The sequence below is a fragment of the Pteropus medius genome, unplaced genomic scaffold (assembly GCF_902729225.1).
Source record: "Pteropus medius unplaced genomic scaffold, Ma_sr-lr_union100, whole genome shotgun sequence".
Lineage (NCBI taxonomy): Eukaryota > Metazoa > Chordata > Mammalia > Chiroptera > Pteropodidae > Pteropus > Pteropus medius.
In genome coordinates, this window is record NW_024342471.1 from 3,958,197 (window position 1) to 3,971,133 (window position 12,937).

A 12,937-nucleotide genomic window follows, 5' to 3' on the forward strand; every position below is an offset into this window, starting at 1 on the left:
CAGCTGCACTCGGCCGCCCCCGCGCCCCCCCCACACACCCGGGCCTTGAGCCCGTCTGGGTGGGCCTGGCCCTGGCTTCTGCCCCGACACAGCGGCCACCACCGCTGCCTTCCTGTCCCCTCGGGCATTGGGGAGTAGCGCAGGGCGGGACATGGGTGACCGGAAGTGGGAGCTGTGAGCGTCGCCGCCCGGGGCACCGAGGCCCAAGGCGCCCTCGGGGCCACTGCGACGCACGCATGGAGAGCGCTGGGCGCCGGGCTGCGCACCGACGGCTAACCTGGTCGCACGGGCTCAGCGGGGCGGGGTCTGTGCGGCACCAACCAGCTTCCTGGGGCGCGGAAACATGAGGCTTGGTCCAGAGCCCGCTGAGGACGAGGCTTACGGTGCATGGGCCTGCCCTGTTCGCGGGTGAACCGTGCGAAAGCCCGCGACTCGGTAATTGATGCTAGCGGGCGCGCGCATGCGCGAGGCGGTGGCGGGCACGTGGCGGGGTGCGCTTCGGTGCCACAGAGGCCTGTGGGCTGTGCGTCTCCCACACCCCGCCTCTGGTGTGACCGAGGCCAGCGCCACCATGGGGTCCACTCTGCCGCTTGGTTCCTGGAGGGGTCGGCATAGGTCTTATGTATTCCGGGACGGGCCCTGGGGCTGACCTGCCCTGAGTCCCCACCCTCGCACGGCTTAGTGGCCTCTCCCTGCAGCCTGTCGTTGTCAGCGGCGACATGGTCTTCTGTCTGGAGAACGAGGAGCAGCGCCGCTCGCTGCGAAGCACCATGGTCCACTTCCAGGCCTCAGAAGTTCAGCAGTTGCTACACAACAAGTTCGTTGTCATCTTGGGGGACTCGAGTGAGTGCTCTTCTAGGATCACACTTCCCGGTCTCGCACCTGCAACCTGTTTTCTAAGTCTGAACCCTTTGTCTCCATCTCAGACCTCTTCTGACCCCTAATCTGTTCCTGTCCAGTAGATTTTTCTCATTTTATGTACCCATGCACCTTCCAGAGCTGTCTTGACAGATGTAGCCTGTCAAGCTTTTCGCCCTATCCTTGGTCAGTGTCTTTTTTCTCCCTGACAGCCCCCCATAATTTCCCTCATGGAAGCAGTTAGTTTTGTTGTCTGTCTCCCAGGTAACTTGGCCGACTTATTTCTGCCGGGTGATCTTGGGTCACTGTATACTAAATGGGGGGTGGTGCACAACTAGAAGCATCGGAGGCAGTGCCAGGATGTTTTAACCTCACCTTTTCACCTGCCTCAAAGTCAACACTGTGCATAGGTGGTGTTGGGCAACCCTAGCCCTGGGAAGATGGGGGACCTGGACTTGGGAGGAGCTTGGATGGAATAAGGTTTACCTCAGCCTCCCGATCTCTGTCTCCCTGTAGTCCAGCGGGCTGTGTACAAGGACCTGGTGCTCCTTCTCCAGAAAGACTCACTGCTCACAGCTGCCCAGCTAAAGGCCAAGGTGAGGGAAGCTTGGCAGCCATGCTAGGCAATGGTGGGTGGGCACAGACCCTGGCCGGGCAGGGTTCTCCCTGGCATGGGTCTGACCATCTGGGTGGGGGTGGGTCTGCAGGGGGAGCTGAGCTTTGAACAGGACCAGCTTGTGGCTGGGGGTCAGCTGGGCGAGCTGCACAACGGGACGCAATACCGAGAGGTCCGCCAGTTCTGCTCGGGTTCTGGCCACCATCTTGTGCGCTTCTACTTCCTCACCCGCGTTTATTCTGAGTACCTCGAGGGCATCCTGGAGGAGCTGACATATGGGCCTGCCCCGGACCTGGTGATCATCAACTCCTGCCTCTGGGATCTCTCCAGGTTGGGGCTGGGGCAGAGAGAAATACTGGTTGGGGGCGGAGGTATGGCTCAGAGGCCATCCACCCCTGTGCTCTTGTCCACCCTGTCTGCTGCCCAAAAGGTATGGCCGCTGCTCAATGGAGAGCTACCGAGAAAACCTGGAGCGGGTGTTCATGCGCATGGACCAGGTGTTGCCAGACTCCTGCCTGCTGGTGTGGAACATGGCGATGCCCCTGGGGGAGCGCGTCACTGGGGGTTTTCTTCTGCCTGAGGCAAGTGACCAGGGTTCTTCATGATGGGGGAGGGGCAGCTGGCTGGTAGGGAACCCTTCCTCCTAACCCTGCTTTATACTGTGGCTCTTAGATGCTGCACTTTCTCACTTAGCTCCAGCCCCTGGCAGCCTCTCTGCGGCGGGATGTGGTTGAAGGGAACTTCTACAGTGCTACTTTGGCTGGGGACCACTACTTCGATGTCCTGGACCTTCATTTTCATTTCCGGCATGCAGTACGACACCGTCACTGGGATGGTATCCACTGGGACCAGCATGCCCATCGCCACATCTCACACTTGCTTCTGACCCATGTGGCTGACGCCTGGGGTGTGGAACTGCCTAAGCGTAACTACCCCCCTGGTGAGCCCTACCACAAGTGGGGAGGGTAGTGATGCAGATCAGGCCCTCAGAGCATAGGTCTCACAAGTGGAACAAGACAGAGGTACTCCAGAGAAGTAGAGGCCCCTTGAAGGACTGCTGTGGCCCCCGAGTGCTCCTTCATCCCCTGGGGTGGGATCACAGGAGCAACACTGCAGTTCAAGTTATGGTTCTGTATGGTTAGTTATATAGTCATATCTGTGTATACAAATGAATTTATACAAGCACTGAGCACATAAGACAGCATGTCAAAAGATCCCTACCCTACAAATGAACAGGAAAGAAATGGGGATACTTTTAACTAAGTACAGAAGTTGGGGGCGGAAAGATAAACAGAAGAAAGGTAATCCAGGCAGTGTGGCAGAAGCAAAGAAGCCCCTCGGCTGGTGTTGTCAGTCTCTCAGTTCCTGCCTGCTCACAAAGGGGGCATCGTGGCTGATGGTTTCCAAGTCCGCTTCTCTCCTGCATCATGTCCTCAGATGTCAGGGTTCCTGCCTCACTTGTTGACGACTCATCTCTTTGGCCCCAGTATCTAGCACAATTGCTGTGTACACAGTACTACAGGATAGTGCTCATTGAATTGGAGGCATGAGTCATGTTAGAAAGAAGGCTGTTCATTGCAGCACTGAAGGGGTTGGGGGCACAGACAGGCCAGGAGGGTCATGGAGGCAGACTTCTGGGACTTGGTAGCCAGGAGTCGAAGCTTTAGGGAGGTAAATTAGGACTTCGATTATATAATGGTCCAATTTCCTTGTTTTTTAGTTGAGAGAACCGAGCCCCAGAAAGGAAGGGATGCCATAGAGTTTGTAAGACTAGTTTGTAGAGGCTCAGGCCTTCTGAATCCAATTGGAAGCTACAGAAATAGGGACGTCAAAAGGAAGCTGGGTGGGAGAGTGAGTTGGTAAGTTTGGTCAGGGCAAATCTATTTGAGGTATTGTGGAAATGTGGAGTAGATCTGAGAGTCCGTGGTGTCCACAGAGAGATGGAAGCAAAGGGTATGAGTGTGAACTGTGAAGGAGAGAACAGAACAATGGCCACATTTTGGAGTCGACAGGGAAGAGGGGCTGATGGAGGAAACAAAAGGAGTCGAAGATAGAAGTACTTTCAGGGAGGATGGAGGCCATTGGCCATGTCATGTGATTTGTCGGGAAGAAAGACGTTTGTTAAATTTGCGAGGAAGTGATTATATTTAGTGGGGAAAATGTTGAAGGATTGGAGTAAGGTTAAAAGAGTCTGTGAAAAATAAATAAATAAAAGAGTCAGCAGTTGATGAGGGAGTGGAAATCAGACACAATACTCTTTGTGAAAGTTTGAAAGGAGCAGGGGATTACTGGGTGAAGGGAGTGTTTCCGAGAGACTTATTAAGCTTATTTATCGGTCTGTGGGGAGTTGCTGGGAGAGGAAGAAGCTAAAGATACAGAGGCTCGGCAGACAGAGAGGACTCTGGAGGGGAGCCTGACCAGAATGAAGGCAGAGCCACTGACTTTTGAGAAAGGCAAGGAAGGAGGAACACATCTTGGGCTTGGCCTGAAATGAGAGGGAATGAGGAAACGTGGAAAGCAAAGGGTGCTCCCTCCTGGAGGAGGGAGTAGAGGTTTAGAAGTGTGGAGGGCCAGAGGTCAGGACTGCCTGGCCTCCCGGCCTACCTAAAACAACCATCCCATTCCTAGACCCGTGGATTGAGGACTGGCCAGAGCCGAATCATCTGTTCCAGGGGAGCCAGGGGCAGCCCCCAGACTTCGGGGAGCAGCTGGCCTTGCCCCCACCCCCGCCCTCTCCTTTACCCCCTCCCATTCCTTTTCCTTACCCACTTCCTCAGCCCCTCCCCACCTCCCTGTTCCCACCCCTGCCCCAGGAAGCCCCTTTTTCCCAGGCCAGCCCTTCCCACCCCATGAATTCTTCAGTTATAACCCAACGGAAGACTTCTCAATGCCACCCCACTTAGGTAGGTGCCTCTGCAGCATCCTGTCACACTTTCCCAGCCTCCCTTTACACCTCCCTCAGCCTTGCCCAGCCTCGTCTCCTGTGCCCAGGCAGGCTAAGAGGAGTTGGATCACCCTTGTGTCCCTGCAGGATTGGGTTCAGTTACAGCTGAGTCTGGAACAGCATCTATAGACTCATTAATCAGCTTACTGGTTGTCACAGTTTCCTGGTTTGGAAGTAGGGAAGTGATATTGCTATTTTGCAGATAGGGAAACTGAAGCCCAGAGAAGCTCACTTTGGAGGACCAGAGCAGCCTAAAGGCAGAGCTGGGCTCACCTTGGCCAAAAGCCCACTCTCATAAATGACTGGTTCTTTTGTAGGATGTGGCCCTGGAGTGAACTTTGTGCCTGGCCTCCTGCCACCTCCAGTTTCTGGCCCTATCCCCTATGGGCAGCACCGGGGCCCAGTGGTCCACCGGGGGATGCCACGCTGTGTTCCCAGCAGCCCCTACCATGTGCCGAGGATGGGGGAACCCTGCAGGCAGCGGCCCAGACACTCAGACAGATTGATCCACACATACAAACTGGACAGACGGCCTCCTGCTCATTCGGGGACATGGCCTGGGTAGACTGGATCTTAGGCTGGGGCTGGATGTGCCAATGGCCCTGCAGGGCCTGCTTGCCACCCCAGGTGCTGGGCCAGGGTGTCTGCTATGCCTGGTATTGTTCTTGTCCATTGCTGTCACCAATAAAGGCATGGAAGAACAGAGTGGCATCTTCCTGTGTGAGGGAGTGGGTTTTCCAAACCATGATCTTAAGAGTTGGGGAGGCTGCCTCTTGGCTCTTTCCTTTGGGCCTTTCACCTCATGCTGTTTAGAAATCACTGAATGCGTCCTTCCTGCTGTCCAACACACTCATTTCCACCCTCACCAGAACATGTGTGCTTAACAAAGATTTTGGAGGGGTCTGCTGTCGTTAGTGGCTCTTTGGAATTGAGAAATATCAAGGGCTGAGTTAAAATTGTGAACATTTTTTATAGAATTTTAGATCTGGCTAGTTCTCACCTATGCTAGTCTCATGTGTTCATGTGTACATTCAACATTCATCTTCTGGAGATAGAAAGACACATACCTTATTTTGCATGGTTTTTGGCATATGGTGGACATTCAATAAGTGATTGTAACTAAACAAGAAGCTCCCAAACCCAAGTGGGAGACCAAATAGAAACCCGTTGTTTAATAGATAAAATATGCAATGGGAGCAAAGTGAACACAGGCTAACTTCTTTGGTGGTAAGCGGGTACAGAAGAGGAGGAGTGGAGGGAGGATTCCAAAGTGGGTAGGGGACTGTGCCAGACTCCATAAAGAAGTTAAAAGTGTATGGTCTCGGCTTTGATAAGTGGTCTTGATCCTAGGTTTGCGACTACTAAGTATCAAGGGCAACATGTGAGCTAAATGGTGGCATGGGGTGGAGCATAGCAGACTGATAAATGATGTGGGGCATGAAAATTAGGAAACACAGAAACCCACTAATAATCAACAAATAGAATTGGATGGAAGAGGGATGTAGAGATCTTGCATTAACTTCCCATACTCGTTATTGAAATTTCACCTTGGCAAAAGATATAAAATCTCACAAACAAATAGAAATAGACGAGAAAACTGTTGATCCTTACTGGCAGTCTAAGTGGAAATGAAGCTGCTAAATCAGCACACACTGGTACTGGGGAAACGGTACAGTTAATAATAAGGCCCTAATTTAGAGAGCCATCTCAACAGGACAGTTGAGAATCAGGCACCAACACAGCACCTAAAACAAGCATGGTTTTCTTTTGGTATAGACAAAAAGTGGAAGGGAATGTACAAAAATGAAAGAAAGCTTTGTGTTAGGAAGATAAGATTTTGGGTAATTTTTTGCAAAAATTATTATTTTTTTCTTTTCATTAACAAAAATCTATCCTTGGAGCAGACTTCGTCAGCTGCGTCTAGTTTGCCCAATCCCTTGTTTTCTTTCTGCCTTCCAAACCCTATTTTTTGTCAGGATATTTTATACCTCTGATTCTGGGGCTTTCAGTGTTGCTGGAGAAAACTTCACTTGGACTGATTTACTGAAAAAAGTAATATGAGTTACCCAGCCTCATGGGGCCCCTCTGTTGCTTGCCATCTGTTCTCTGATAATTCTATCACCTTCCCTATTGAGCCTTTCCCAGGCTTTTCACTCCCTTCAAACTCCATCCCAATTCTGGGACTCTCATTCTAAGTACCTTGAGACTGCATATGCTCTAAATCCCCATCATTCTACCTCTGTATTTCCAATTTCTACCTCATCTTGCTGTGTGGCTCCCATTGCCCACAGTGAGGTTTCACAACCTTTTCTTTAGCATCCAAACGTAGATTTGAAATCTATAGAATGATGATAAATTATTTTTGGTTTGTTGTCAAATAACCATACAGTACAAGACATTTGACGCCTCTGTAGTAGGTTTTATTCAGCCGTGACTGGGAAATTTTTAACAGTAGCCACATACAAGTCATTACATGCTTTTAAATTGTTTCCTGGCCTTTGTTTTGAGTTGTAGAAATAATGAAAATCTTATGTTTCTCCAGTATGTAGGCACACTGTCTACTAGTTAAGCGTGACAGACTCAAACTTCATTGTCTCAAAAACTATTAATATTTAACCATTGGCAAATCATTTAATAAGACAATCTTCATAGTCTCTCTCATTCACAGAATCTTGGTTTTTAAAGAATGGCTCCAGTGTCCTTTCCTTTGCTATACCAAGGTATTCCTGAAAGGAGTGAAAGATGCATGAGCACTTCAGATATGACACCAGCCTTTATTTGGTGGGAGTAGGGGAGGGAAGTTTTTAAAGAAAATTAGTGGAATTTTTTTCAAACCATTTCAACCAAACTGGAAATTTCCTAACAAAAGCAGGTAACTTGCCTTTATTCAGTTCCTTGCATAGATTGTGTGTTGAGTTTAAGTACTTAGTGTTTAAGTACATCTACTATGTATGTTGGTGAAAGAGAAACTTTCTGATTGTAAGGAAATATAGTACATACTGACATAAAACATGCTTCGTTGAGGTATAACTGAGAATTCATTGCACATATTTTAAATGTATAATCTGATAAATTTTGACATGTATACATCTGCAAAGCCATCATCACAAAATAAAATCTATCTTCTGCCTCTTTATAATCCTCCCTGGCTCCCCTCCCCACAACCTCACATTTCCCCACTCCCATCCCCAAACAACTCTTGATACCAATCTGCTTTCTGTTATTGTAGATCAATATGCATTTCCTAGAACTTTTTTATTGAATCACTTGGCTTCTTTCACTCAGTCTAAGTAATGGGATTAATGGAGCAATATGGAAATTCATCCATAGCATTGTGTGGATCAGTAGTTCATTCCTTTTTGTACCTGAGTAGTAGTCCATTTCATGGCTATACTAACATTTATTTATCCATTCATCTGTTGATGGACAGTTAAATTGTTTTCAGTTTTTGACTATATAAATAAAGCTTCTATGAGCAATTATGTACAAATCTTTGCATGGACATGTATTTTTACTTCTCGGGTAAATACCTAGGAATGAAGTGGCTGGATCACATGGTAGATGTATGTTTAACTTTTTAAGAAACTGCCAGATGATTTTCCAGAGTGGTTGTCTCATTTTAAATTCCCACCAGCAGTGTATGAGTGTTGCAGTTCCTTGTCCACACTTGGTGTTGGTCAGTATTTTTTTTTTTTTGTCTTCTTAATATTAGCCATTCTAATAGGTGTGTAATATGGTTTTAATTTACATTTCCATAATGACAAATGATGTTGAACATCTTTTCCTGTGCCTATGTGCAATTTTCTTTGGTAAAGTTTTCTGTTCAAATTGTTTCTCTTATCCCCTCATTCCTTTTTAAAACTTATTGGACTTCACGAGTTCTATATTGTGGATCCAAGTCTCTTATCAGACGTGTGGTTTGCAAGTACTTTCTGTCTGTGGCTTGTCTTTTTCTTAACAGTGTCTTTTGAAGAACAGAAAAATTTAATTTGATCAAGGGCAGTTTATTACACAATTTTATGGATTATGCTTTTGGTATCATGTCTTAAGAAATCTCTGCTTAACTCAAGGTCACAACTGTTTTTCTCTATGTTTTATTCTAGAAGGTTCATAGTTTTCAGGTTTTATACTTAGGTCTATGATCCATTTTGAATTAATTTTTATATATGGTGTAAGATATGAATTGAAATTCTTTTTTTGTGTGTGAATATCCAGTGATTCCAGCACTATTAATTGAAGATTATCCTTTCTCCACTCAACTCCCTTTGCACCTTTGTTGAAAATCCATTGTGCATATATGTATTGATCTATTTCTGGACCCTCTACTGTGTTCCATTGATCTATTTGTCTATTTTTTATGACAGTACCATACTTCCTTGATTACTATAGCTTTATGATAAGTCTTGAAATCAGGTAATGTTAGTCTTCCAACTTTATTCTTCTTTATTCTTCAGTTATTTGGGCTATTCTAAGCCCTTTTCATGTCCATAAGACCTTTAAAATCAGCTTGTTAATTTCTACAAAAATTCTGGGATTTTGATTGTGATTGTATTGCTGGGGAAAATTGACATCTTAACAACACTGAGTAATCCAACCCATGAGCAAGATATATCTCTCTATTTGTTTAGGTCTTCTTTAATTTCCCTCAGCAATATTTTGTGGTTTTCAGCATACAGATCTTTCATATCTTTTGTCAGATTTACCCATAAGTACTCATATTTTTATTATAAATTATATTGTTTTTAAATTTCTTTTTCTGATCATTCATTGCTAGTACAGAGGAATACAATTGATTTTTGTATATTGACCTTGTATCATAACCACGACCAAGTACACACATTAGTTACTTTGCTAAGTTCATTTATTAGTTCTAGTAGTTTTTTATAGATTCTGTTGGATTCCCTACAGACAATTCTGTTGTCTGTGAATAAAGATGGTTTTACTTTTTGCTTAACAATCTCTATGTTTTTTATTTATGTTTGTAGTCTTATTGCACTAGTTAGGATGTTCAGTACCATTTTGAATAGAATCGGTGAGAACAGACATACTTGTTCCTGATTTTAGGGGAAAATTATTCAGTTTTTTCACCATTAAGTATGACATTAGCTGTAGGTTTTTCATAGATGCCCTCTATAAAATTGAGGGTTTCCTTCTATTCCTAGTTTGCTGAGAGATTTTTTCTTAAGTAGGAACTAATGTCGGATTTTGTCAAATTGCCTTTTCTGCATCTATCAAAATGTTCAGATGTTTTAAAAATTTTTTAGTTTAATAATATGGTGAATTACATGGTTTCTTTGAATCTTAAACAAACCATGCATTCTTGGCTTTAGAAAGGACAGAGGTTGTGCAGTTTGAAGATGATAGAGTAAAGGTGGTATTTCTTCTTCTCAGAAGTGACCCAAGCAAAAGTGAAAATGAGAAACAAATGTAAATATCATATGTGATAACCAGGAGAGAGCAGAAATTCCAAACAATGAATTAGGTAGATAGGCTTAAAAAAAGCAGTATAATCCCTGCTTGGTACAATCACTTTGGAAATTATGGGGCAGTATTTACTAACACTGAATGTTTACATACTCTGTGATCCAGCAATTCAAGAGAAATTAGTGCATCTGTCTACCAAAAGAGTTGTACAAGAATGTTCATTAAGGTTTTATTCATAGTAGCTAAAGCTTGGAAACAAACCAAATGTTCATCAATAAGAGAGTGGACAAATTGTTGTCTTCCCATACGAAGGGATAGTATACACTATAAAGGAGAAAAAATCTACTGATAGATGCAACAACATGGGTAAATCTCACAGATGTAACACTGAAAGAAGCTAGACACTAGAGTACATTTTGTAAGATTTTGTTCTGTACAATGTCAAGAATAGGCTAATCTATGGTGATAAAAGTCAGAATAGTGGTTACCTATTGGAGAAGGTATTGATTGGGAAATGGCATGATGGGACTTTCTGGGACAATGGAAAAGTTGATCTGGGTGGTAGTTGCATATACACACACAAATATGTAAAAATTCATTGAGCTGTACCCTCAAGATTTGAGTATTTTACTTGTATGTAAAATCTGTGTGGGAATTATATGTCAGTTAAAAGGGAACCAGGATGGGTTTTTCCAGGAATGGCTTAATATTAAAAGACACTTAAAATTGTAATTCACTGTATAAACAGAATAAAGCAGAATAACCAAATAGTGCTTGTAGTAGATGCAGAAAAAAGATTTTTATTATTCAACATCCATTCATGATCAAAACTGTTAGCAAACTAGGAATGGAAAAGAATTTCCTTAACTGGATAAAGGTTAACTACCAAAACTCTACAGTAATCTACATACTTCCTAATTGTGCAGCCTCAGAAGCAGGTTTTTTTAAAAAAAAAAAAAATCAGAATCAAGCCAGAGGTGCCTATGAACAGCAATTCCATAAACAGTTGCACAGGCAGAAGATGAACGCGAAGAGGCCCTATCCTGAGAACATTTGGCTTTTAGATCCATTTGGTATCTTTTGGTTTAGAGGGCATCACAACTTTCATATATGTTGCAAATATTTTGCATGTGTGCAGTTTCACATTTCAATTTGAAAATATGTGTTTTTTTTTGATTAGACATTGAAGACACAGTCCAGAAAATATGGTAGAAGCCATAGATCTTAAATCAAGTTCTTTTATTTTTACGATGGAAAATATTTGAAAGATAGTATAAAGGAAGCAAGATTCAAAATATAGATGGAGACATTTGCTCAACAGAAAACGAAAATAACAACAACAAAAACAAATTGTACAAAGTCAGTTGCATCCAGACCCTAACAGAACCTCAGGAGACAGCTCTTTACCGGAGGAAAAATGGACTAGGGCTGGGCCAGGAGTCCGAGATACAGTGAAGCCGGCTAGATCAGACCCTCCCTTCTCCAGGAGTCTCAGGAGTTCTGCCCTCTGGGTTTCTGGCTAGGGGACCCAGGCTGGAGATTTGGGGTAAGGGGCAAGGAGTCAACGAAGCCGCTACTGTAATGACAGTGGACCATGAATTCCCATTTTATGGCCCCAGGATCCACCCTTACCCCTAGTGCCAGAGTCCAGGCCTATGCGATACCTCTCTCCCCTTTCTCCACGTCCTACACCTCAGCCAAGCCCGACTCTTCGTTGCCAGAGCTGGAATCTCCGCCAGGGGGCGCGCCTTGCACCGTCGGTCGCCGGGTCTGCAAGGTGCGATTCCGGGGCCGTCGTTTTTTCCAGGATGGCTAGCACCTTGGCTCTGTGGGTGCCCGCAGCCCTTCAATCTCCGGCTAGGCTTGGGATTTCCTTCCCAATTTCAGGCTCTTGCTCGTCCCGCTCTGCCCCTACAGTCAACGTGCTCTCCTCAACTTCCTCCAGCCGTACCCCTGGCGGTTCTGCCTGGCACCTGAGCCTACAGGATTGCGCAGCGCCTTGCATCCCGCACCTGTTCCTGGGGCGACCTCCCGCGCAACGCACGCCTCCTCTTTCTCCCCACAGGATCCGATCTCCCCCTTCTCCTCTGTGGCCAGACTGTTGAATGAGGAGAGCGGCTCCCTTCACCCCACCAAGCTGGGACATGGCCACCCCCTTTCCTCTGCACATAAGAGTCTGACAGCACGCCTTTTTCTTCGATGGACACCTGTCCCCCACTCCACTCCCCACCCCCAAGGCTGGCCACTGACAACTCTGTCTCAAGTGATGCCCCACCCTTATGAATCCCCTTGACGCCGCCCTTGGCCTTCTCCCGTCCTGGTGGATCCTACTCATTGCTTTCTGTGCCTTGGGGGCAGAGGAAAGCAGGTGCTCCTGCTCCTGCGGGCTCCCTGGATCTGTATATGCTATTGTGGATTCCTTCTCTGCTTTCTTAGATGCAAGGCCCCTCACCGACTCCTCCTCACTCTGTTCCTTATTCCCTGCCCTATATGATTATTTTTCTGGCCAGGCCACACCAGTCACCAGATCCCCGCCCCCACCTCCATCCCATCACAGCATGCTGCGGCGGCAATAGGGAGGATAGACAAAGCGAGTCAGCTGCCCAGGTCACTTAGGCCAAAGGAACAGCTCTCTCTTCTTGGCCCAAATCTGAAAGGCTTAGAACGCCTTTATTCCAGCATGTTCAATCTCCCTGGGCTTGCATTTTAAAAACTTTTTAACTCTAAATGGGTTACTTTGTCTACATTTAAAGGAATTTCAGGACTTATGTTCATATTTTTCTTTCTTCTCTGCAAGGTCCCTCACTTTATTCCCTTTTATGTATATACTCTATTCCCGTTTGCCTATCCCTACGGTTGGACATTTCATTCTGTTTATCTTTTGTTTCTATGTGTTCTTGCCTCCTCCCTAAGTGTCTTTTTTTGCTGACATGCATTTTAAATTTGTGTAAAAAGAACTATATGATTTCTCATTCAGTTTTTTTTTCACTCAATGCTAGGATTTCTGATCAATCCATATAGTTCCCACTCCTCCTAACAGCTGCTACCTCTCCACAGTGCTCATCTACCACATTTCACCTCCTGCCACCCCCAAT

At 45.7% G+C, this 12,937-nt stretch overlaps 1 protein-coding gene across 1 annotated transcript; it reads left to right on the top strand.

Moving 5' to 3' along the window:
- The first annotated feature begins 12 nt into the window (after positions 1 to 12).
- Positions 13 to 10,610, top strand: PCED1A (PC-esterase domain containing 1A). Its single transcript, XM_039863894.1, is given in 9 exon segments — positions 13 to 435; positions 699 to 843; positions 1,375 to 1,454; positions 1,566 to 1,804; positions 1,905 to 2,055; positions 2,168 to 2,414; positions 4,103 to 4,288; positions 4,291 to 4,377; positions 4,736 to 10,610. Coding segments are annotated over 9 exon segments (1,431 nt in total). The 5' UTR covers positions 13 to 387; the 3' UTR covers positions 4,984 to 10,610.
- Positions 10,611 to 12,937: the final 2,327 nt, after the last annotated feature.